The 27,760-nt window shown below is 43.1% G+C and overlaps 1 protein-coding gene across 6 annotated transcripts in view; it reads right to left on the bottom strand.

The window, feature by feature from the left end:
• Nucleotides 1-27,760, bottom strand: part of LOC138635522 (disks large-associated protein 1-like) — a 129,040-nt gene that overhangs the window by 36,071 nt on the left and 65,209 nt on the right. For all 6 annotated transcript variants that reach the window (XM_069723032.1, XM_069723034.1, XM_069723033.1 and 3 more), the window contains one exon: nt 23,735-24,017. In XM_069723032.1, coding sequence (XP_069579133.1) covers nt 23,735-24,017 — 283 coding nt within the window. The remainder of the gene's footprint in view (nt 1-23,734; nt 24,018-27,760) is intronic.

The raw sequence follows: 27,760 nt of genomic DNA on the forward strand, positions 1-27,760 counted from the left end.
CATGGGGATCGGGAACAGTACCATTGGACTGGCAGACCGGGGTGGTGGTTCCCATTTTCCAAAAGGGGGACCGGAGAGTTGCTCCAACTGTCGGGGTATCACACTACTCAGCCTCCCGGGCAAAGCTTATGCCAGAGTGCTGGAAAGGACTCCGACCGTTTGTTGAACCTCAGATTTAAGAGGAGCAGTGTGGATTCCGTCCTCATCGTGGAACAGTGGACCAGATCTTTACCCTCGCAGGACTACTGGAGGGTCCTGGGAGTTTAACCATCCAGTCTACATGTGTTTTGTGGACTTGGAGAAGGCTTTCGACCGGGTCCCCTGGGGTTTTTGTGGGAGGTGCTGCGAGAGTACGGGGTGCCGGACCCGTTGCAACGGGCCATCCTGGTCTCTGTACAACCGCAGTAAGAGCTGTGTTCGTATTCTCGGCAATAAGTCAGACTCGTTTCCAGTGGGTGTTGGCCTCTGGTGGGCGTGGTCTCCACCAGGGCTGACCTTTGTCACCGATCATGTTTGTGACCTCCATGGACAGGATATCAAGGCACAGCCGGGGGGAGGAGCACGTCGGGTTCAGGGGTCTTTGGATCGCATCTCTGCTGTTTGCAGATGATGTGGTCCTGTTGGCCTCTTCGGACCTCCAGCACTCACTGAGGCGGTTTGTGGCCGAGTGTGAAGCGGCAGGGATGAGGGTTAGTACCTCCAAATCTGAGGACATGGTTCTCTGCCGGAAACCGGTGGATTGATTCCTCCAGGTGGGGACGGAGTGACTGCCTCAAGCGAAGGAGTTTAAGTATCTCGGGGTCTTGTTCACGAGTGAGGGGAGGATGGAGGATGGAGGGAGGGGGATGGAGGGTGGAGGGAGGGGGATGGAGGATGGAAGATGGAGGGTGGAGGATGGAGGATGGAGGATGGAGGGTGGAGGGTGGAGGGTGGAGTGGGAGATCGACAGGTGGATCGGTGCCGCTGCAGCAGTACAACAGATGCTGCACCGGACCGTGTTGATGAAGAGGAGCTGAGCCGGAAGGCGAAGCTCTCAGTTTACCGGGCGATCTACGTTCCGATCTTCACCGATGGTCAGCAGCTCTCTGGGTCGTCACCGAAAGAACGAGGTTGCGGCTACAAGCGGCCGAAATGAGTTTCCTCCGTAGGAGGTCGGGCTCAGCTTCAGAGATCGGGGGAGGAGCTGGACATCAGGAGGGAACTTGGAGTTGAGGTGCTACTCCTTCGCATCTAAAGGAGTCAGCTGAGGTGGTTCAGCATCTGATCAGGATCCTCCTGGGCGCCTCCCTCTGGAGGGTTTCTGGACACGCCCAACTGGCAGGAGACCTCGAGGAAGACCTAGAACACGCTGGAGGGATTATATCTCCCAGCTGGCCTGGGAACACCTCGGGATCCTCAGGAGGAGCTGGAAGATGTTGCAGGAGAGAGAGGGAAGTCTGGGTCAGCTTGCTTGGCCTGCTGCCACCAGGACCTGACCCAGATTAGAGGAAGATGATGGATGGATGGATGGACGTCGAACAAACAGCTTCATAAAACACTGTTTGGGACTCTAAGCTGGGAGGAGTGAACTAAGCCCTTACGTGTATTTCCTGAATACCTGAAGTTTCACTTCATGTTGCTTCTTTTATCTTCAGCAGTATCTGCAAACTTTTTTCTGACTCCCACACAAGGGTGACTTCACATTTATAACAAGCATAACCTTTATGGAAATGTACTTTAATGAATATGAAATAATGCAGAATTGTTCATTGTTCTAACTTGTATCAGTGTCCCAGTATGGAGCTCAACCTTGTATAGTGGACATCTGTTACAGTAGCACTTCCTGATCTCTCTACTGCTATCATACATTCATCTCCAATTTGGCCGAGTGCCATCAGCTCAACTAGCCTGCACGACCGCTGGCATCAATGTCAGGTCAATGTCAGCAGCTCTGCCACTTCCATCGGTCAAGAAGCAGCCGTCAGGAGCAAGCAGGGACATTTTATACACTGTAACAGCTCAGTTTCGTATGAATACAGTCAGGTTTGAAGCTGTGGCTAATTTACTGATGGTTCTTGTTGAGGCAAGATTGCATTCATACTGTATAGATTTGTAAAAATCCCAGTAACACTCTCAGGCAGAAGCTTGTCCACCCAAAGGACCAAACACAGAGACATGAGCCAAGCAATAATGTCTGCAGCAAAATGCAGCAAGCAGTTCTCAGACTGGTACATTGAGGAAACTAAATAAACAATTCACAAGTACATAGCAAAACACATGAGAGCAAACTCCATCGGACAGGACTCAGCAGTCCCCACACCTCGGTAACCGTCTCCACACCTCAGTTAAAGTCTCTACACCTCAGTAACCGTCTCCACACCTCAGTTAAAGTCTCCACACCTCAGTTAAAGTCTCTACACCTCAGTTAAAGTCTCTACACCTCAGTAACCGTCTCCACACCTCAGTTAAAGTCTCTACACCTCAGTAACCGTCTCCACACCTCAGTAACTGTCTCCACACCTCAGTTAAAGTCTCTACACCTCAGTAACCGTCTCCACACCTCAGTAACTGTCTCCACACCTCAGTTAAAGTCTCTACACCTCAGTAACCGTGTCCACACCTCAATTAAAGTCTCTACACCTCAGTAACCATCTCCACATCTCAGTTAAAGTCTCCACACCTCAGTTAAAGTCTCTACACCTCAATTAGTGTCTCCACACCTCGGTTACCGTCTCCACACCTTGGTAACCGTCTCCACACCTCTCATCTTATCAGACCACATCTCACTGCTAAACCTCAAATCTGCAGGAGAAGACCAGCTCTTAAAACCGTCCAAGTCAGGAGTGAGGAAGCCACTTCACTCCTGCAGAAGGAAGCAGCACATTGAGGGACACTTAAAGAAGCAAACCCTGGAGCATGCGGAGAGGAATTAAGTCAATAATGGACTACAAGAGCAACAGCTCACAGACCAACCATGACAGTGCACTCCCCAACACCCTGACTTAGTTATATCACTATCTTTTACCATCCTTTTAACTTTGATGGTTTTCAATTTTAATTGCTATAGTTTGTATTAACTTGTCTGTATCTATGTTATCCTCAGTGTTTGAAATGGGTTGTCATATTTAAACTTGTATTATTTCATTTGCCTGCTGTATATTCTAATCTGTGTTTTCTATTTAATTCCATCTGTACAAATGGTGGGTGGATGGATGGGTAGGTGGGTGGATGGATGGGTAGGTGGGTGGATCGATGGATGGGTGGGTGTGGGGTTGGTTAGTTACGTGGTTGGTTGGCTGAATGACTGACTGACTGACTGGCTGGTTGATTGATTGATTAGTTACTTGGTTAATCGATTGATTGGTTGATCGATTGATCGATTGATCGATTGATTGATTGATTGATTGATTGATTGATTGATTGATTGATTGATTGATTGATTGATTGATTGATTGATTGATCGATTGATTGATTGATCGATTGATTGATTGATTGCAGCCAAACTAAACTGGGTCACTTTTTGTGTTGTTGTCAGTTGATTAGGTACACCTTGTTTAAATCAAACTAAATGCATATTTAGCCCTTATTGATTAAAAGAGATGAAGAGAAAGGCCTATCTGTAAAATCAAGACCTCTGAAAATCCTTCAAACATGTGGAAACGTCCTGAAGGTTGGAAGGTTAAGTGTATTAATATACTGTACATACTAAAACCATTCAGGAGAAACTTGGGGACTTTTTGCCTTACAACAGTACATAAACTAGGAAGACTGGAAGGGCTGAGAAGTACGTGAAACTAAAGTCAATCATCACATTGCGTGAAAGCCCTTCGAAAAGGCTTTTTTAGAATGTTATACATGAAGGCTAATATCTCAGGGTGTTTTCTTTCTGTGAATACAACTGAAAGTGACTGATGTCAAGTGTGTCTTCAGCAGCTGAATGGAGAACACAGAGAGGGCCAGTGGGACTGTTGGATCAGCGAGGAGGCACAAAGAGAGGGGGTGATTAACTGGGCTTAAACAGCTCATCAGCCTGCTCGGCTGCTTAACTCACACTGACCTCATTTAAGTTGCATTTTACTACTGAAACCTCTGACTCTTCCTTTCTGTCTCCTTCAGTCACACTGATGTTCACTTCTCCGTTCTCTGTGGTCGACTGATCTTTGTGTGCCAATGTAATTTTTTTTAATCCTGGTGACGAAGGGTACTTCCACATTAGGTACGGTTAATCCGTAGTGTGATCGCCCCCCACCCTTCTTCACCGCTCTACCCTCCACTCCCCCGCTGGCCAGTGTTCACATCACATTAATGTTTCGTACCCGAGTACGCTGACGCCAACATCTATGCAGCACTTGTGAATGCTTCAAATCCAAAAACACAGCTAACTCTTCACGTTTGCTGCTGCTTTTGCTTCGGATGCACAAACAAGTACGATACTGGACTCACTCGTCTGTCTTCAGACCTCATCCTTAATGTGAGCAAGTGGATGCATTGCAGATGTAAACTACTAGAGAGAACACTGCTTTTTATGTGTGAAAAAGTAACAGCGGAGTAATGCTGACGTTATATCAGTCCCTCCAGGAATTCCATGAGTTATTTTGTGATTGTCGTGATCAAACATTTTTTGTTTTGTGGTGGATTTTCTGTAAAATTGCGATTGTTTAATTCATGTTCATTCAACACATAGACCTGCTGGATGAAACAAACAAAGAGACGTCTCTGACAACTGGACGTGACCCTGTCACTTCCTGTTTTTCCTCTTGTTCCGGTTTCCTCCGGTGCAGAGAGTTATTATTATATATATATATATATATATATATATATATATATTATCAGCACTGCAGCAGACACACTGTTGGTCTGGACAAACGCACGCAAACGAGCCGCAGCAGCAGAGCATGGTAGCCCTGAGGACTCATGGCAGGCGGGCAGTATGTGGGCCTTCTGTATATCCTCTTCTGTATACCTCCTGTCTGTCTTCTCTCTAATGCTGATCGTTATACACTTTCTCATTAACCACAAACAGAATTACATTACTGCCATCACACTCTCCTGCTGAAGATGTCGTCTGGGAACTACAGCAGGAAACCTTTCTTTAAAACACAGAATAAAGGCTCCATAAGGCTCCACTGATCAACACTCCAGTCAAATCATCTCATTTCATTCCGAAAAATCTGTTCCAGCGGAACTTTCTCCCACCTGCTCATTTGTAAAAGCCATTCTGACAAGTCATTTTTAAGATACTCTTGAACTCATTTAATAGATAAAAGCTCTGAGCTTTTAAATATCCAGCGAACATTTTTGCCTTGCATTACAGGATTACTAGATTTCCAACATATTTTAAAAGAAAAACTTGTGGCCCTGGACCGGTTTGCAGAAGCTGTTTTTAATGTCAATATTAACCTTGCTCGAGTGTAAGTGTGTATTAATAAAGGAAGTTGTAGTTGTCAGTAAATTTAAACCAGCTGCCAAACATAAACGACTTCTTACACAGGGATTTGTTTTTCCTACAACCAGTAACTGCCAGGTGGAACTTCTACGTTGTTAAATTAATCAAATGTAACATTAGCAATGATATAAATCTAGTTGACAAATTTCAAGATTTCAAATTATACTCTACAAAAGTAACATCATTTTACTTAAATAAGTAAATAACATTATTTAGCATAACCACGTTTTTCCTCTCATTTTAAACTTTGTAATACTTACACCCAAACACATTATCCCACACATGCAGACAGAAATAAATCAAAATAACACCTACTAACCATACCTATGTTGCCAGTCTAGATTTAATTCAGCAAATAATAAGGTTGATAAATGTCTTTTTTCCTTCTTTGAGAAAGAACATAATGTGGCTGTAAGGCTGATATGAAATCTGTTGTGTTATAAATACAGTGTAACTCAGTGACCTGATGCAGTGAAATCTGATAAACTATTGGTGGATGACCAATCAGGACGTAAAGGAGGCGGGTCTCTGAGAGACGTGATGTCAGCCAGGTAGAGCCGTCCGTAGAGGGAAGAAGGCTGGTGATTGGCTGATCTCGTCTGACGTCACGGTGAGCGTATTGCATCACTTCCTGTCTACAAACATTGTGACTAGTGTTACTTCTGTTATTTCAGCTTCTCTTCCTGAATTCTACGTATCTAAATCTCTATCTATATATATCTATACGTATCTAAATCTCTCCACTTCTTCTCATCTCAAGTTAAAACTCACGTTTGCTCTTCTTGAACAATCCTCCTGTTAAATCTTTGACCAACCTTCACTAACTTGGTGTTCTGGTGCTGCTAGCTTAGCAGTTAGCAACGTCTTCCCTCTCTCCCTCCTCCTCTTCTGGTTTTTCTTGCTCAGTGTGACATGTTTAGTTACAACCCTGCTTCCTTTAATGAGGAGGAGGAGGAGGAAGGGGAGGAGGAGGAGTGGGGAGGGGGGAGGAGGGGGGGGAGTAGTGTAGTTAGGGCTCCAGGGTCACAGAATTAGAATCACTGCTGTGCACCATGCTAAATAACCAGCTAGCTGTAGGACCTTCTCAGGGAGGGGGGGGGGGGTGTACAGCTGTCCAGGATACAGGTTTAGTTAGCCGGTCCCCCGCAGCACCCGAACAGCCGGGCGGCCGGGGGACAGTACGAAGGAGACATCGTCCCAAGAAGAAGCCCACGGTTCACCACCGACCTTCACGTCTCCAACTGATGTTCCACATTCTGTGAAACACCTGCTGAGAAACCAACTCTGGTTATTGGAGACTCTGTTTAACATGAAGTTAGTGAAACCAGGGGACAGAGACAGATGTCTTCCAGGGGACAGAGTCAGATGTCTTCCTGGGGACATAGTCAGATGTCTTCCTGGGGCCAGAGTCAGATGTCTTCCCGGGACCAGAGTCAGATGTCTTCCCAGTTTCATGCTTCTCTGAGAGGACTTCAGCTGGACGGACCGGACCGCTGTGTGACTCCTCTGGTGCCTTGAACCGTCCCGCTCTGTGACCACCGGACCTCACCTGGTTTTCCGCTGATGCCTCATCACATCCCACCTTCACCAGGTCTTGAGTAACCATATTACACGTGCACCATATTTTATTGTAAGTGGACTATTAATGCAAGTGAAGCAGCCATTTCATGTTTTCAGGCCACAACGCCCCCTAGCTACGATTCAGACCTGCCACGATCACTTTGGACATGCAATTTATTTTATCATGGCTTTTAATTTCTTTACATCTGATTCAGAACCCACAGTTTTATTTGCAACATGAAGGTATAAATGGGCTATGTTGTTTGCATAATGTAAAGCTCATTTGAGTGCAGTTTGACAGCTTTGTTTTGAGGTATTGCCCAACTCGTTTATGTTTAAGAAGTTTTTTCACTAAAATCATTCATTTGAGTTCAGAGAGACTTGTTAGTGTTGTCCTTATTATCAAAATAAGTTCATATATATGTGAGGACATAAGAGGGTGATTTGAAAATCAGTAAGGCTTAATCATTTATTTCTTAGCCGTCCATAATTTAAGTTAATTAAAAACTGCCAAGTGGAGGCACCGGCAAATACCCAAAATCTAAATTTAAAAGAGTAAGATGTATTTAGGCACCCAGGATCCCACCTTTAGAGACAAGCGACAGAGTAAATATTAAGGTGGGTGTTACACCTACAAGACATATTTTACCTTGTGATGCTACTATGATTTCCTGTTTATATAACAGATTGCTTTTGATTGGACAGCACTATACATAAAGTCTTCACAAACACTTTTTTTTTTCATTTTAGAGACATGAGAATGAAATCAATCTGAACATCTAACTTGCAGCAGAAGAGTGAATAAGATGATTTTCCAAAATAGAATGTATTGCTCCAGGGGTTGTTTTTATATTCAGAATTCAGTAAGTGGGAGTGAGGTAGGGAGATGGTCGAAGTGGATGGTGAGTGTACAAAGCAGAAGACCGAACCACCAGAGACCAGGTTCAAAACCACTTAGGTTAAAAAGATGTGGTTAAATACTAAAAAAGTAAACATGATTTGTTCTGATGGTACACGTCTTATATGATCTCGTTTATATTTAAATATGTATAGATCTCTCTGAGCTAAATGGAACTCAATGTGTCTTCATCCATACAAGACGTTTTACCCTTAATTTCCACTTCCATTTTAAATCTATCTATCTTTATCAAATGACTTTGTGCCTCAGGCTTTTAAAGTTACTCTAATTATACCTTTACTTTAAAATCCTCCTCTTGATCCATTTGTTTTTGAAAACTAGGTCCAACCTGTTCTTGCAACTTTAAAAATAAAAGCTTAAAAAAAAATAAAAAAAATAAAAAATATGAGCATTTGTAAAGGATTTTTGAAAAACAGAAATTCAGCCAAGATTTAGAGACCATCATAGCACAGTAAAAGTTACCAATGATCCTCATATTACCTCAAACATTGTGCTTGTCTCTATACTTGTCATCACAACATTTATGATAGGGACAACATGCCATTTTGATTGAATGAACCGCACTAGGTTCGATTTAAATTTCTTTATATCAACAATGACTCTTCCACACACACAAAAGTTACTCATGGAGATCTACAGGGCTTATTGCTACATCAATCCTTTCAGCAACATTATTTAGAGGCACTGCATACATTTCCATTGATATGCAGATGACATCCAGCTATTATAGCAAATTAGTCAAACTTCAAGCATGTCTTTCAAACATACAGGCCAGGGTCCTCATTTATAAAACATTGCGTAGGAACCGTACTAAAAGTGTACGTGCGCAAAATATATTCAGATTCATAAAACTGTGCACATGCACACCTGCACACAATGTTCTTTTTGTAAATCACAATGCATGTGGAAACGTGCACACATAGATCCATGTGGATCAGCGGTTCTTTGGTTAATTGTGTCAACAACAGAGAGGAAAACCCAGAAATTAAATTTGTCCGACAGAACTCGAGGTGTTGGACCAGGTGTTTATGGACCAGGTGTTGGTGGACCAGGTGTTTGTGGACCAGGTGTTGGTGGACCATGTGTTGGTGGACCAGGTGTTTGTGGACCAGGTGTTGGTGGAAAATTTTAAACTGTCGCTCTGTTCTGCAGGTCTTTAACTGATGCTGTTTGATGTTATATTGGATTTTTAAAAAGGATGATGATCAGTTTAAAACAATTAAAAGTTGCTGATGGAATAATTACAGCAAAAATGACCCTGCTGGTTAGAATGTTAATGATACAGTGAACGATTGCCCAAATAAAATTGATATGAAGTGAAATGAAATGTGCGAGAGGCTTCGTTATACATATCAAGTTGTCTGTCACATTTAATTTCTGCAATCTGGCTTCAGTTCACCACCTCACCGTCTGTGTCTCCCAAACGTGCATATGGAAGCTCAGAGTTTGCTTACAGGTGTGCACTATTTACTGTCCAGCTTGTTTTTATAAATCCAGACTTTTGCGTGGGGAGCGGCGGACGCCTCTTTCAGGCTCCATTTTGTGCGTAACGGTTATAAACGAGGCCCCGGACCTGTCATTTTACTTCTAAGTTCAGGCAAAGCTTAAGTTATTGTATTTGTACCGATATTCTACTGTGACAAAACATTGGAGTTATTTTTGACAAGGATGTTTCCTTTAACTCACATATAAAGCAAATCTCTGGGACTTATTTCACCTGCGACATATTGCAGAAATCAGGAACATCTTGCCTCAGCACAATACTGAAAAGCTGATCCGATAGAAAACTTCCGGGATGGACTATTGTAATAACTTATTATCTGGATGTCTCAGTAATGCTCTGAAAAATCTCCAGGTGATCCAAAATGCTGCAGCAGGAGTATTGATTTTGTAAGAGAGGTCATATTTCTTGCATATTAGTTTCTCTTCATTGGCTCCCAAGTGAAATAAAGAGAAAAAATGACATCCATGCCCTTACAAATAAAGCTTCTGAAGACCAAGCTTCGTCAGGTGACCCTGAACCTCCCTTAGTTATGCTGCTATAGACCTCCACTGATAATCACCTCCCATCTACTCGATATTTCACTCTCCATGCATTTATATGCCACTATTGCATGTCATTAACTGTCTTCTCTCTCCTGTAGTTTGTGTTTGTCCTCTCTGTCCTCTTTCTCTTCTCTTTGTACCTTTCTGCAGGTATTTCTGGCTCCGGAGCTGCATGTTTCTGATCTGCGGTTACTGACCCCACCAACCTCCCCAGTGATGATCGTTTGTTGTCTCTCTATGTTGCTATTTTCTCTCTCTGCTCTCCCCTTGAGGCAAATGGCCGCCCACCTTTAGATCTGTTTCTTTTATGATTAAATGGAGTTTTTCCTCCAAACTTCTGCCAATGTTCGCTCATGTGGGAATTGTTGAACTGTGGGGGTTTCTCTGTATATTATTGAAAGGGTTCGACCTCACTACGTAAACCACCCTGAGATGAGTTATGTTGGGATTTGGCGCTCTAAAAATGAAAATGAATTAAATTCAAATTGAAAAATACACTTTGGAAAAACAGCACGTTTTCTTCGCATGGACACACTTTTAAATATACAGTATCTGAGCCATCATTGAAATATGGCAAATGAAGCTGCTAAAATCCTTTGGTGAGGTGGTATTCAGAAGGAATGTGTGGATAATTAAGCTCAGTAGATATTGGGGCAACACTTATCGGCAAAAGCTCCAATCATGTGAACACCTTCACATGATTGGAGCTTTTTTTTTATTTTGATCATTTACTGTAATATGTGACTGCAGAAGAATGCGTGAGAGTGTGCATGAGTGAAAATATACACACACATCTGTGTGTGTGTGTGTGTGTGTGTGTGTGTGTGTGTGTGTGTGTGTGTGTGTGTGTGTGTGTGTGTGTGTGTGTGTGTGTGTGTGTGTGTGTGTCCATGTTTTCTCTTGGTTAACCGTATAATAATCCCAGAGGAGCATCAAATGTAGGTCATCTCCAGTCGAGCACTTTGAAAATAAAGACAATCCTAATACCAAACAGCCGCCATTAAGTCCCCTGTGGCGTCCTCTCTGGCATGTTCTCATCTGAATACCACGCATGACGATGGCCTTTTTCAGCTTTTTACGGGATTATCTTTTCGAGATTTCTGCTTCATTGTTGGTTCATTGCTGCAGTGCTCCGAGTGCAGAGTGCAGTTATGCACATAACCGCGTCCTGAAGCGTTTTGTAATTCTTTCCGCTGCTTTGTGCCGAGCTGCATGATAATGTATTGGACTGTGAGTTGCCTGTGAGCACACAGCAGCACTGTGGCTGAGCCAGTGAAGAAACTACACATGGAGGGAGCTGCTGAACTCAACCATTCAAAAAAACTTCCAAATCAGCAACAGTGTTTCAGTATTTCATAACATAACACAATTTAGAGATCTGAAGAGGTGAGAAGTACTATATTTTGAAATTTTCATAGTAAAATATATATGCTTTAAATTATTAAAATCATATCAAATTTTTAATAACAACAATATAAGAAGAAAATAACTTATTTTCCTCAAATTAATACCAGGCAGAGTTATCAAATACTCATGACTCATGATTAATCCGTTAAACCAGCGTTCCACTTTGTTTCCAGAACAACCCTGGTTGTCTTCTTCAACCAGTCTCACACAGCTGCATCAACACAAAGGCATGTTTGGACTGGGTTTTGACTACGTTTGTAGTGTAGGAGCCTTTGAAACAACATTCATTATACAATAAAATATGTTAATGATACACTCTTCATCAAGTAAAAAGGAAAAAGTTTTGCAGCAAAAACAAAAAATATCATGTTTGGATTTGGGATGGCTGAGACAAATCTAACTAACAGTTTATCTCATGTAGACTGACATAAAGGCCAAAACACACAGGCACCGCATGGTGTGCATTAAACCAATCAGCAACCATCAGTGATGTCATCAACCATCAGTGACGTCATCAACCATCAGTGATGTCATCAACCATCAGTGACGTCATCGTTGGTTTGTGAACATTATGAATCCTCCAGTTCAGATTCTGTTTGTCACCATCTTGCGAGTTCGGAGCGGTTTGGAGCAGGAAGTGACCATATTTGGACGAGCTGGGGGAGGAGCCAAAGGTGTATCTGATTGGAAACCTGACGATACTACGTCCCGCCCACCGATAGCTGCAACCTGACTGTACCACAGGCCTGTCAATCAAACAGACACGCCCCCAAAAACAGGTCTTCTTGAATCTTCTTTTCTAATGAATGAGGGATTATTTTCAGATGGACCTCCAGAAAACTAATAAGAAGGAGTGACTTCAGCTAACAACACCGAGATAACTGATGGACACATTTTATTCACTTTGGATTTGATGAGAGAAGTTGAATGGGAGTCTATGGAGCCGGAGGCTTTTTGGAGCCGACCTCTAGTGGCACTCGCTGGTATTGCAGCTGAAGGCACTTCCACATTAGCTTCATTTTTCGGAGCCGGAAGCTACGAACACTTCTATATACAGTCTGTGGTCAAAACGCTGCTCTTCTAGATCTTCTACGCTGCTCCTGTTGCAGCTCCCTCCCCTCTATCAGATCTGCAATCTCAGTTGATGAGGGAAGAAGAGTTCACAAGGTTGAGAAACATCCCGAGCCGTACGACCTGCAATCCCGTTATTACCATGACAACGGGCAACATAGCCATCCAAAGTGTGTGGCATTTTTATTGGTGTTTTAAGCTTTAGTTTGTGTAGAACGATGCTATAAGCTCGCCGTTATCTGTTGATTTAAGTCCACATTCTCCTTACCTTCTGCTATCTCTGTTACCAAATTACAAAATCCCTGTCGCTATTGGAGACAACACCACCACCAACAACAACAACAACCTCTGAGCTAGCAACCTACACACTGAAAATGGCAAGTTTGGCAAAGATTGGGATCCTGAAACAATGCAGGCCTGCTTGGTTCTCTTCTATCTTTTGCAGGAATTCAGCCATTTTAACACCAGGCCCGGCCCTGTTCCACCAAAACAAGTTCCACTCTGACGCAATTTTTCCAAGTGCTGCATCCTGGGCTCAGTGCCAACCAAGACAACTGAGTGGTTTAAAGAAATACAACCAAGCCAGAGCGTTTTTGTTTGGTTTTGTTTTTATCTCATGAGACTCCATAGAAGTAACTTGAAAATAGAGGTCAGATAATTGTCAGATCTCCGGAGAGGAATGCTGATTTTGCTCATCATATTGTCACACATCTGAATAGTATTCACAGAATAATGCAGCAGTTTGTTTATTTCTCCTAATGTAGCCTACCAGCTCAGAAAATACTATAAAAGAAAAAGATGAGGATTAAAGCTAGGACACGGCAAATAGGAAATACCAGAAATTCAAACAAATAAATAAATAAATATAATTGTTACTGTGCTTATCATAATCCAATCAATCAAATGCAGCCATCTGTGGTACTTAATGTAGAGTAAGTTTTGGGTAAATCTTGGACGTTGGACATGCCAGGGTAAAAAGTGACCCTCGAAGCAACACTACTTCTAGTATCACATTGATACCAGAAGTATAAAATAAAATCATGGCATACAGAGAGGGAGCGCACATTACCACCCACACAGATGGAGCGTTTCTCCTTCGCTGACCGACAGGATGGCTCCTCTGCAGGATGTCACTGGGAGTCAAATTTCTCTCACAACCCCAAAGAGATAATGTGAACATTTTAGATCTTTTTAAAACTCTTCTGCTGTGCAAAATAACAGCACAGTCTGAAAACCTTTTAAGAATCAGACACGTCATTTACAGAAAAAGATGAGGCACTGTGAAAGAGTTGCGCTGCAGTAAATATGTGACCACCACCAATCAGTACTGTTAATTAATTAATAATACATAATAATACAATTAATTGAAATACTTTACCAAGAACTGCATAAAAAAGCAATCAGTTACTTGGAAAAGTATGTTTTGTGTTACTTTTAGATGTCAGTTCTTTGATTAATGCAATCAAAAGTTGCAGATGCTCAGGTACCAGTGATCACAGAAACACCAACCACAGGTATAACTGGTGTTGACTGAGTGATTTGACTGGGATACTTGAGACTATTGCTTCCTCCTGCTCCATGCTCATTACTGTGCTGCCATCCATTCATGCAGAACCCAAACAAGCACCAATGCCTTCTTTTTTTTAACAGCTGATTAATTGTACTGGTGCATAAAATCCCCCGAAAATATATGCAGCTTTGGCTGTGCAAAGGTCAAGCACTGGTGCAAGCACAGATAAAAAGTTCTTCCAGAAGCTATAGTAGTAGCCTACCATTCCCAGGAAATGCAACAGCTGTGTCTTGGTTGTGGGTGGAGGAAACTGTCCCACAGCCTTGACTGTATACTGCATTGGCTAGACTTGACCTTGATTCATCCTCTTTCCGAGGTAGGTCCCAGTGGTCTTAGCAAACACACACTTAGTGAGATTGTCTGTCAAGCATGCTAAAATCAACCAGTCATATAAAACACCTATGCAGTGGACATGACTGTCCAGATACACCATGATATCGTGGAGCTACGCAGGCCAACTGCTACCACCCACAACCACAGTATTTCTTAGCCACTGAAACGTTGCAGGCGTATTCCTTCAACAAAATGTCACCGTGTAGGAATACAAGCCAGAGGGAGTTATGAGTGCTAAAATTTCTCTTGACCTTTTGATGAGTGAAACTTGCTGGTACCCTTTGAAAGGGTCAAATTTGCTCACAAACGTGGCTGAATAGTCTTGGTCAATACAATCTTCTATTTGAGGAAGTGGATGGAAGTTATATTCAGTGAGACAGAACCCTTTTGGACAGTCAGTACGATGCCTCAAAGTAGTGGATGCCGAATTTGAGCCACGTTTAAGGCCTGCTGCCCTAAAAACTCAGCCTCACAAGTGTGATATGGCTTCAGAAGGTTTACATGGAACAACTTTTAGGATTTTCATTGGCTGAGAGTGTCAATCATGAGGTTTAGATGCGATGCACCACAGAAAAATTGACACTTTATTTTGCCTTGGATGGCAAATTGACAAGAGGCTGAACAGCATCATCAACATCTTTCCCTGTTAAATCTCTACTTTTTTGCTTTGCCGATTCACCTGCCCGGTAGAGTTTTAATCTCTGGCAAACATCTCGCCTTCAAAACTGCAAGTTGACCATGCACTTTGTGTCCAAACACGAAATTGTTCGAGCTGAATCCAGAACTTTCAGGACAAATTCACAAGCTGCTGACAAAAACCTGACCGGCAGGTTACCCAACAGCCCTGTACAGTAGACATGTAACAGGTATTTGGTGAAAATGTTCAAGTGCACACAAACCTTCTGCATGGTAAACTGTCAATATGTCATGTTTTATGTGCAGTTAAATCAATTGACCAACTATATAGGATATGAAGTTGGGACGTTGGTCAGACTGTCATAGTTAAGGGTCAAATATTGAGATGAAATGAGCCATTGCTTTGACCATTGCCTTGGCAGTAACAGTGTGTAGGTGGGAGGCAGCAGGATCTCGTAGCCTGACACAATACAGTCCACAAATAAGTGTTTTCATGGGACCGACTTGGTCAATAGAAATGTTCAAACGGTGATCTGATTGCAGGGATTGGTGATAGGGGAGTCAGTAAGGTGACAGGTAGGTCATGTTTTGATGAAGAGAACGATGTTGAAGAAATGTTGTAATTATGCACACCAATCCAACGGTGTGAAGAAGGCAACCAAGAAGATGGTGACCCCCTCATAGCCACGGATATGTACCGGAGCTAAGCACTCTACCTATCTTCACCGCTTCCTAATGTAGACACCAAAAGTCCCATCAGTAAATCCGCTGCCAAGCCTAACAAGGGAAAAACTACTCTTCCTCAAACAGACACAATAAAACCCAAAGTAAGACCCCTGAAACGGCTGAGTCAAGTACACAACTAGAAAAAAAAGAAAAGGGGAACAAATACCAAACACTTTTACAACCTACACTCTTAGAGGAAGGAACTGGCACTACCAGCAACCTGACATTTCCTCTTTCCAAAATAGGCTTACTGACAGCTCCGTCCAAACACAATGAACGACTCTTCACTCCTACAAGACAATCCACAACAGAAACCACTGTCTGCCAAAGCAGGTAACAACACACCAACTTAATGCAGGAAAAAAATACCAGAAACGTCCACATTATGCTTAAATTAATCTACTCACAACAACAAATCACTGACAAGCCAACACTTGTCACAAACCACCATGATGGGGAGGAGAGACAAGAGAGATTAAAGTGACAATTGCATGTTTTATCAAAATTAAAGAAATGTAACTATTTACAAAAAGCATCAAGATAAATTACATCAACTGTGAGGGAAATGCATGGATGAGTGAGGAATGAGTATGTCAGTGTGGAAGGCAGAAAAAAGGTCAAGGTATTTATATCCTCGGTGGAGGCATACACAGGTGCCACCACGTTACCTTAAAACCCTCTCTGACTGCAAGCTTCTGCAGAAAGAGGCTAGTTGAGCCACAGCAGGGAGAGAGGAAGGAGCTGTAACAGTTATAACATTAGTGGCACCCACAGACTGGATGTAAAAGTGTCCGTAGCTTCCAGGTCTGAAAAATGGTTCTGATCCAGAAGTGTCTTCAGCTGCAATACCAGCGAGTGCCACTAGAGGTCGGCTCAAAAAAGCCTCCGGCTCCATAGACTCCCATTCAACTTCTCTCACAGAATTCTCATACAGAAAATGTCCTGTATGTCATTCGCTAAATTCTCTCTTCCAGATCCATTTTCTGGAGGTGCCTCATTAATGAGAGAATAAGCTTCAAAAAGACCTGTTTTTGGGGGCGTGTCTGTTTGATTGACAGGCCTGTGGTGCAGTCAGGTTACAGCTATCGGTGGGCGGGACGTAGTGTCGTCAGGTTTCCGATCAGATCGGTCAGATCCACCTCTGGCTCCTCCCCCAGCTCGTCCAAATATGGTCACTTCCTGCTCCAAACCGCTCCGAACTAGCAAAGATGGTGACGGACAGAATCTGAACTGGAGGATTCATAACGTTCACAAACCAACGATGACATCACTGATGGTTGATGACCTCACTGATGGTTGATGACATCACTGGTGGTTGATGACCTCACTGATGGTTGATGACATCACTGGTGGTTGCCGCTTGGTTACCACCAACAGTAAGGTGTTACTCCCAACAATACCACCGACAAACGGAAACTGGGAGGAATAGCTTCTGAGTTAGAACCATCCCACTGCAGTTTTAAATGTAGATCACATTTGAGTGAATATAAATATCCAAATAAACAAACAGCAAAAAGAAGAAAGAGAACAAAAACAGAGGAGGTCAACAGAGAAGCTGTAGCCTGAGTTCAATGAGCTGCTGCAGGCGAAAGGACAGAAGACTGAGCAGGATATCACCAAGAAATCAAAGAAATGTGAAGTCACACAAGAGAGAACGAGATAGCCAGCCTGTGAGCGAAGGGGAACGCAGAGAAAGTGTAACATCACTCTTCTCTGCTTTTAACATTGACAGAAACAAAAATCTCTTTTCTTGTTTTAGTCAAGTTTACAAAAGTCCTGGCTGAGCCTTGCAAACATCTTGATGTGAAGTTAGATGTTAGATGTAGCAACACAAACCACAGGCATTTCAGAGCCTCAGGAAATATATGTTTGATGACTGAAATAGGAAAATGATCAGAGACTATTTTTAATGAATTTCATGACATCAACACCTTCTTTGTGTTCAGCAATTCTGAGCGCTCACATTATCCATAACAGTAAGATAACTCATCTTTTACATGGTTCCACCAGAACAGCTCTGGTGCTTCTTGTCAGAGATTCTGCTAGTAAGTGCCACTGAGTGCTATCGCTCCAAAATATCCCACAGTTCAATGGGGTCGAGACGTGATGACAGTGAGGGCCACAGCATTTTCAGACTCTAACGATGTGACCTGGGGATGGAGGCACTGTTTCCACCCCATCAGGGTAGAAAGTATGGCTTCAAGGGAAATGATAAGTGTACTCCCCCATGTTGCCCGCTGAATGACTCGAATGGTTTATGGGCTGAAAAGGTTACTGAGCTTTTGAGTTGGACCCACCTGCATGGGTGATACACTTTAGTGAAACATTGGCTCCCTGAGTTTCAGTGGTTTGGGAGAATTTATATATTCTTGCCCTGCTGTTAGTAGTTTTTTTTATTTTTTATATATATATATATGTATATTACGTAGGTTTTCAAGATGGTGCCGCGCTAGCGGCAGCCTGTTGCAGCAGCTCCCCTCCCCTTGTTATTAGTATTATTAGTATTTAAGTCTTTCTCCTCTTCGGAGTTGTTGTTTTTTTCTTTCTCTCTCTCGTGTGTTAAGTTAACGGTCAGACAATGGACCGTAATTTTTCCACGTTTCTGGATGGGGGCACTGTTATTGTTTACTCTTGTGATCAGCTGATCACGCTGAGTCGGCCTCTACTGCTGCTGCCCGGAGCGAGGCCTGAGATCCCCGTTGAACTTCGGAGAAGACGTCGAGGTTGCAGAGCCGGAGCTAAGCTAAAGGCGGAAAGGAGGAAATACAAACCAGCGGTACCGGAGATCTTAATGGGGAACGTGAGGTCGTTGGCCAACAAGACGGATGAGCTCGGCGCTGGTAAAGACCCAGAGAGAGTACCGGGAGTGCAGCATCATGTGTTTCACCGAGACATGGCTGCACTCACATCTCCCGGACCACAGCGCGGCCGTACCCGGCTTCAGGACCGTTCGGGCGGACAGAGACGTTGTGCAGAGCGGTAAGGTAGGCAGGTAGGTAGGTAGGTATATACTTTATTAATCCCCGAGGGGAAATTTTTTTAAGAAGAAAGGTGGAGGGATTGCAGTCTATGTGAACGAGAGGTGGTGTAATCCCGACCACGTGTGTGTGAAGGAACGTTTCTGTAGCCCGGACATTGAACTGCTAGCCGTGGGGATGCGCCCTTATTATTTGCCGAGGGAGTTCACGTCCGCCATTGTTATCGCTGTGTACGTTCCTCCATCAGCTGACGTAGAGGCAGCAGTGGACACCATCTACTCCACTGTGTCCAAACTGCAGACTCAGCATCCCGGTGCATTTTTGTTAGTTACTGGAGACTTTAACCAGTCTGGATAAAGTACTGCCAACTTTGCACCAGTATGTGAACTGCCCCACCCGGAACAATAAAACTCTGGACTTACTGTATGCTAATGCCATGGATGCATACAGTACTACTGCCCCCCCCCCTTGGTAGATCAGACCACAACCTGGTCCTGCTGACTCCCAGGTATGTCCCCCTGGTGCAGAGGCAACCTGTAACCACCAGGACTGTGAGGAGGTGGACACAGGAGGCTAAAGACGCCCTGCAGGACTGCTTTGGGTCCACGGACTGGAATGTGCTGTTTGGACCACATGGGGAGGACATCAACAGCAGGACGGACTGTATCACAGAATACATCAAATTCTGTGAACACTCCACCGTACCATCCCGGACTGTAAAATGCTTCCCCAACAATAAACCATGGATCACCAGTGACCTGAAAGTTCTTCTTAATAAGAAGAAAGCAGCCTTCAGGTCTGGGGACAGGGAGGAGCTCAGGAGAGTGCAGCGCCACCTGAAGGAGAAGATGAGGGAGTGCAAGGACTCCTACAGGAGGAAGCTGGAGACAAAACTCCAGCAGAACATCGTGAGGGAGGTGTGAAGGAGATTACTGGGTTCAAGGGGAGAGAGAGACAACCAGGGGGAACCTGGAGAGGAACAACCAGGGGGAACCTGGAGAGAAACAACCAGGGGGAACCTGGAGAGGAACAACCAGGGGGAACCTGGAGAGGTCAAATGAACTAAACTGTTTCTTCAACAGGTTTAGTTCACCGCCCTCATCTGTCTCCTCCACACCTCACACCTCCCAAACACCTCTGCTGCCCCCCCCCCTCTGCGCCCCCTGGTGAACTGCATAGAGCCCTCAATCTCAAAGGGCTCTTCCTCCATCGACACCTCGACCCCCCCGCCCCCTCACCCCCCTCTCTGTGACGACTGGCCAGGTTAGGAGACAGCTGGAGAGAATCCACCAGCGCAAGGCTGCAGGACCTGACGGCATCAGCCCCGGGGTCCTGAAGACCTGCGCCGCCCAGCTGGCTGAGGTCCTACAACACCTCTTCAACCTGAGCCTGAAGCAGGAGGAAGTCCCGATGCTGTGGAAGACGTCCTGTCTGGTTCCTGTCCCCAAGAAGACGACTCCACCTAGCCTCAACGACTACCAACTGGTTGCCCTCACATCTCATGTGATGAAGGTGCTGGAGAGGCTGGTCTTGGCCCACCTCAGGCCGCTGGTGAAATCTTCTCTGGAACCTCTGCAATTTGCGTACCAGCCTCGTGTGGGAGTGGACGACGCCATCATCTACCTGCTGCAACGAGCTCAGTTTCACCTGGATGGAACCGGTGAATCTGTGAGAATCACTTTCTTTGATTCCTCCAGTGCATTCAACACCATCCAACCACTGCTGCTGAGTGAGAAGCTGCAGGTGGTGGGGGGGTGGACGCGTCCACCGTCTCCTGGATCACTGACTACCTGACAGGCAGACCACAGTTTGTCCGTCTGGGCAGTGTGCTGTCTGATACGGTGGTCAGTGGTACTGGAGCTCCTCAGGGAACTGTTCTGTCTCCTTCCTGTTCACCTTCTACACCACTGACTTCCAGTACAACTCAGAGTCAAGACATCTGCAGAAGTTCTCTGATGACTCTGCAGTGGTAGGATGTATAAGGGACGGACGGGAGGACGAGTACAGGGCAGGAGTGGAGGACTTTGTGGAGTGGGCGGGAAGGAATCACCTGCTCCTGAATGTGGCCAAGACCAGAGAGATGGTGGTCGACTTCAGGAGGAAGACGACGGCTCCACAACCGCTGAGAGTTCTGGGAGAGGAGGTGGACATGGTGGAGGAGTACAAGTACCTGGTGTCTCCATGACAACAGACTGAACTGGAAGACCAACATCAACGCTGTCTACAAGAAGGGGATGAGTCGACTCTTTTTCTTGAGGAAACTTCGATCCTTCAATGTGTGCAGCGAGATGTTGGAGATGTTCTACCATCTGTTGTGGCCAGTGAACTGTACTTCACTGGGGTCTGCTGGGGGAGCAGCATTGGAGCCGGTGACACCAACAGACTTAACAAACTGGTTAAGAAGGCCGGCTCCATCATCGGCTACAAACTAGATAGTCTGGAAAAGGTGGTGGAGAGGACGCTGAACAAACTATTGTCCATATTGGATAATCCTGTCCACCCTCTCAACCACCTGCTGCAGGGACAGCGGAGCACTTTCTCTAAAAGGTTCCTCCAGCTGCTGTCACAAGGACAGATACAGGAGATCATTCCTGATACAGGAGATCATTCCTGATACAGGAGATCATTCCTGCCCACTGCCATAAGACTGTACAATAACTCACCTCTGGCAAAATCCATCACAGTACAATAACACTGTTGACTGTGTTTCTTAGTTTGTTTGTATATTATATATATAGATATATACTGTACTGTATATATATAATATATATAGATATATACTGTATATACTGTGCATTTTATATTTTATATTTATATTTTTTACTGCTATTTTATTTTATTGCTTTTCTATTATTCTATTCTATTCTATTCTATTCTATTCTATTATTTTATTCTATTGTTTCTATTATTATCTTATTGCTTCTGTATGTATGCTGCTGTAGCGAAAAAATTTCCCCTCGGGGATTAATAAAGTAAATACCTACCTACCTACCTACCGTATATATAACTAATGATTGTAAAGTTGGATTGTATGCACCCCGTAGGGCAGATTTAAAACATGAGTTAACTCTATACATTATAGCCCAGATAGTAAAAAACTATTTGCACATCATCTGGCAGTAGTATTAAATCTACGTTGATACTTGACATTGAAACAAAAGTAAAAGTGCTAGTTATGATAGAATTTTCAACCATAATTGACATTGAATCAACATTGATTCAAAAGTCCTCCAAAGAGTCGACAATTTATTTTATTATACACTGAAATGAGGTTAGAGAATAAAATATTGACTCAACCATTATGTTTTATTGTCTGTTTTATTTTTGTGGTATTTTATCATTCTATATAATTAACTGTTGCATATTGTTTTTTAAATTTATGTAAAGCGCTTTGTAACTTGTTTTTGAAAAGCGCTACAGAAATAAAGTGAATATTATTATTAGTAGTATTATCTAATAGGCAGCTCAATTTTGGGGAATTTAAAGTTAAGTCACTGTTAAACTATTTAATTGTTTTGTACATATAATGTCTGTCCTGTCTGTATTCCTCTTGTGGGTTTGTATAGTTAACATTCCTCTCATACTGCGGCGTTATTAAAGGTAATTTGTGCTGGGTTTGCGTGAACTCAGAGGATGGATGGTACACGGTATGCCAATTATCATTACGGCCACATTTTCAAAAAGTTGTGAGCTATTTAAAAAAGGAAAATTATGATTTGCCAGCTTGCTGTACTTAAATGCGGATCCCATTGTGAACACTAGGTGTCACTATCACCGGATGTGTCGACTGCTTGCACACTCTTTTTATACCAAAAGGCTTTCCCATAAAAATAACCATGTCAGCAGTACCAGGGAAGTGGAAAATGGACGTGAATGCAAGAGATCCCGGACACAGCAATTACTTTCTTTATGGAGTTTCGATTTCCAATAAATGGCCATGAATGGCATCTCTTTGTGTTATACAACAGGAAACAATACGAGACTGGCTGAGCTGGATGATATCACGAGTATTGTGACGAACACTACATGATCATGTGTTATCACCATGAAATGTGCATTTCCCTGACAGAATATGATGTTCAACACACCCTTTCTATGTGTGTTGGCCAAGGCTGCAGTGCTATTGGTTGAAGTCCTGCAGCGCTCATACGACGCACACACCAGGAAGTGCACGGCTTAATTGTGACTCATTTCTACAACAGTCAATAATGATTTTTTTTTTCCATCACTTTAATTTAATAATGTCAACAATGGAGTCGTGCGCTTTCCAAGGTTTCTCCGCATTACTTAAAGTGTTACTGTCAGGTTTCAGTCACAAGACGTTCCTGAAAATATTTCACAGTAGAAGACCTAAATAGTTTCTCTCTCCTGTCACTGAAGAGAGCGTTCGATTTAAAATGGATTCAGGAAGTGTTCAGTTTGTATTGAGGCCAAATGCAGTAAATTTAACAGCGAACAATGTGGCAGAAACACACTTCAACGATTTCAATATGACAACTTTGCATTTGTTTTTATTGGCTGTCTTGCGTGATGTACGTTTTACAGACAATTGGGTCTTCAAGCACATACAAAACGTAAATGAATTTCAACTGAATCAACTTGACAGACAACTGTGAACATTATTTTTAGAACATTAGAATGGTGTTGGCTTAATTGTGGGGCAGTTCTGGAGAGTTTCTACCCTTTGAAAGAGACAGCGTGTGGCAGACCAAACTTTTTAACCCTTTGTCATCTTACTGAAGATAACTTGACGTGAAAAGCTGCAGCTTTTTGAAGCAAATCAACACAAATACAGCACATTTCCCAAATCTGCAGCTTCCTGAAAACCAACATTTCTGTGAAAATGGTGAAATATGTTCCTTAGTGATGCACGTCAAAGCTTGACAGGTGACCTGACGGCAAATCTCCAGCAATGCTATTCCCATTCAGAGTGATGTTTACCTTGATATAATCATGTTACAGCAAATTCTCTTATTTAAAACAGCCACAACTCAGAACTCTTCTATGTGGCTCCTGGTATGAACAGTTGAAGATTAAAAAAACAAACAAACATGGCTCCTTACCTGTGCTGCTCTGGATGGTCCTGACGGTGGTGGCAGATGTGCGCGGTGGGGAGGACGGGAGCAGGATCAGCGGTCTCCCTCCTTCTCCTTCGTGCTCCCCAGCACAGCCCTGGTCGATGGCCCTCACGTAGCTGTGGCTCCGCATCCTGAAGCATCCGGGCATGGGCAGGGTGTCCATCGTGTCCATGCTGTCCATGGCAGCCTCCATGGCCTGAGCCTGCATCTCACTGTAGACCTGCTCACACACCTGCTCAATCTGCCCGTTCACCTCCACCTCACTGAGCTGTAGGACGAGCGGACATCCGGCAGATGGAGAAGAGAGGACAAACAGAGAGGAGAATGAAGATGGCGGACGATGGAGAAACCTCCTGGCTGTTATCATTCAAATATCACGGTTTCTAAAAGGGCAGAGTGTTGCATGCAGTCTCAACAGGGCGTTATTGAGGGCTTTCTTGATGGCAATTGCTCCTTGGTTGGACTTCTACCAGCAAAGTGCCATCATAAAAACACTTTAGGAGGATTTTCCAGGGAGGCATTGAAGTGCAAAACACATACACACAAAAAGAAAACAGAAAAACTCCCCAAAATCCTTTAGTCTTGAGGTGCAAATTAACAAATACAAAAACCTGAACTTGCAGGCCTGTGATCTGTTTCACAAAACCTGGATAAGGGATTCAGCCTGGATTCAGGTATCCTGGTTTAATTAAGCCGTGGTTCGGTTTCAGGAAAGCAGCAAAGTTACCATGGAGATTTAGTTTGCAACTAGCCTGCTCCACACCAGATTAACAGCCAAGTTTAATTAATCCTGGTTCCTCTCAGTCAGCTGTTACTCTGATTAGAAACTAATTTCTAACAGCTTTTCCATGTTTTAACAGAATTTGTCCATTTTGCTTAAACATAAGTAACAAAATAAATGTATGTTTACGAAGACTGCAGTTCATATTGTTATTTGAGGTTTGATGAATACTTAATTGCAAATATTGAAATGATTAGAAACGGTCAATAAAGTTGCAAAAGTGTTTTAAATTAAGTCAAGGATAAGGAATGATATATTATACATGGATGATATAAAGTATATGAAACATGTCTATGATTGTGAGCCTTTGAAGCGCTTTAAGGAATCAAGGTGTAAAACTGATCATTTAATCCAATAACCCCTTAAAAGTATAGTTATGACAATTTGAGTTATGTTTTTAGGGTATTAACACATTCAGTCGGTCCACTGTCGTCTGACACATTTTCACGCTCTTTAATTACAGCAGCAGTGTTTCCTTTTTTTACAAACTTTGTCCTCTACCTCCTCATACACTTCTATTATGCTTCTATTCTGTTTCTCATTTGGAGCAAAGAAACACAGAACACCTGTTCCATTGCAAAATTGCTTCATCAATAAGGTTCGTGCTGACAAATTTGGGATAATCAGTACACCTGTGTCACAGCAGCAGGTTGTTCACACAACTCACAGCAGAAAATCTGCACAGCTGTTCTATTCTTTCAATTGAAAAAGGTTTTTACAAAACCTCCACACACATTTTTTCCCTCCTGAAAATATTCTAAAACATTTTCAGGCCAGACACGAGGTTGTTTTAGTTTTTTGACACATGGAATGTATTCAGAGTAATGTTTTATAAAAGCATATAAGGTGATGGGTTAAGGTCACACTTGAACTACAGCAATGCTTTTATGGAGGTAATTGAGATCCAATGAAAAAAAAGACAACCATATTTGCAGGACAGTAGAAAGAAAGAAGGGATTAAAAAACATTTCCTGAAAGGACATCATTTATTTTACAGGCACTAAAATCCTTGACTAAATTGTTTTCAAAGCTTTTTTCCATAAAATTATAACTATAGTATTTTGTCAAAATGTCAAAAATGAGCTGCAAGAAGAGGGAGATCAAATAAAGATGATTCCCTTTGAGGAGATGACAGTTGTTTCGTGACAGAGGTGGAACCTATTTGGTGTAGATGGAGAAGCAACGGCAGCGCCTGAATTAGAAAAGTATGGCCATCTTGGTCCCGAGGGTTTTTAATGTCATGTGACATGGTGACGTTCAGCAGCGCCACTTTTTAAAATTCTTTATTTTACAATTCAGCACTATTCTTGATTATTTTCTGTCTAAACTAAATATGAATAGAATTTTTGATGAAATGAAATCAAACTTGTAGTTATTGACCTTTATGTAAAGGATATAAAGAGTAAAAATAAAGAGGGCCGTCAGTAGCAGTGCTGCAGCAGAAATCCTGCCAGTGTGGACGTACACCAGCGAGCAGTGCAGGGGGCGGGGCTTGTTGTCAGATGGGTGGGGCTTGTATTGCCAGAACAATCAGCCTGCTGTAGCTGCACAACAAATGGTATTTACATTTCTGTGGTAGTAGCACAAAGCAGCTTCTTCATTGTATGTGCTGCACTTGGCAACTTTAGAAAAATAAGGCAGGCTGTATTTTTACAGCAGTTATGGCCTGGGTTTCTCCAGGGTGGAAGGAATTAATGGTAATAAATCTTAATGTTGAGATTTTAGTAATTTGTCAACAGGACCAATGCTTTGGTTAAAAAAAACAGACCATGCAGGATTCCTCAAGCCGCCACGCTACCTCGAATGATTTTGCTGTTAACTGTGGATACTGCGAAACTGTGGATACTGGAAAAGCTTTCCAGTCTGACGTTGAGAAAATACATTTTTTTGCTGTTGTATCTTGACCGGACTTGCGGCTGCGTCGGGAGATTTAAAAGCCATGGAAAATGTCCTGCATCTGTATTTGTGATAAGTGGTGGTCTGAGCATGTTTTAAGATAAACGCAGTGTTGTGCCAAAATTGTGTTATTGTGACTTAACCAGCTTGAACGCGACCTTATCGGCGCCTCCTCTCACCTCAACGCCAACATGTTCCTCCGCTGCCAGGAGGAAACCAGACAGGCACAGATGCACACTGCATGTTTTACATCTGGTTTTGCACTAGCCAGAAAAAAGAGCCCTTATTCTTCTATAACCACCATTTATCCAGAAATTTGAATGCAAGATGTTTCCACTAGAATGTACAGTATTTCAACTGTGATGTAAATTCATCTCTCTGCGTTTAACACGTACACAAGCAGCTTACCTACTGCAACATCCCATGGGGATATTCACAATCTGCGCTAAGATTCATTTTCATATTGACTCACACTGAAAACAAACTGTAATTGTAGTTGTTGACTGGGGATTTAGTGGTTAGATCCATGCAGAAGAGGTTACTGAAATGGTTAATACAGGCAGTTCAGTGTGGTCATGGTGATGAGGGGCGGGGTCGGGACGACTCATAGAAGTGGAGGTTTCAAGGTGAGGTTAAGGCGGTGCACATGAAGGCTTTATTGGGCACATCTTTGTTTTACTTGCTGTAGTTTTGAACAGAAGCTCAAGCAGCCGCCTGCCAGAGGGAAGTGTAGAGGTCAGAGGTCAGAGTTCATTAGAGGGTTAGCAGGGAGGCGCCGTTCACTGCTGGTGCAGTGGAGGTACTTAGTAATACAACATTTATTTAAAGGATTATCAGAAAAAGTCAAAAAAACAAGAGTATATTGCCTCAAACCATGATTTAACTACATGCATACTTTAACCATTTGGCCCTGGTATATGGCAGCAAGTCACCTCAGAGTTTTAAAGTGGCAGTGTGTAGGATAAAGGCCCTATTCCTTGTTTAGGAGTGTGTTCCACTGGGTAGTGTCCATCCAGAACAGAGCTAGAAGGGGTGGGGCTTTAAATCTTAAAGGAAGGAAATGGGACACCACTCATAGCATCCACAGTAGCCGCAACTCCTCCTAATTAGTTTGTAAGTCTCTGAAATGTTAATATAACATTTATGGAAATATACAGTATGAAGACAAAATCATGTATCTCAGAGAATCAGCTGTTAATGCTGGGGATTGGGCCTCAGTGTCATCTAGAAATGAGTATACTGCATACTCCTCGCCTCTCTCTCCTCTTTCAAGCATTCAGAAGAACATAGAGTGGCCGCAAAACTCAGGAAGAACGTGAAACGCCCTCTCTAGA

The sequence above is a fragment of the Brachyistius frenatus genome, unplaced genomic scaffold (assembly GCF_029030835.1).
Source record: "Brachyistius frenatus isolate BFR_SWC_R1_liver_20210118 unplaced genomic scaffold, ASM2903083v1 Contig_314, whole genome shotgun sequence".
NCBI classification, from domain to species: Eukaryota; Metazoa; Chordata; class Actinopteri; family Embiotocidae; genus Brachyistius; species Brachyistius frenatus.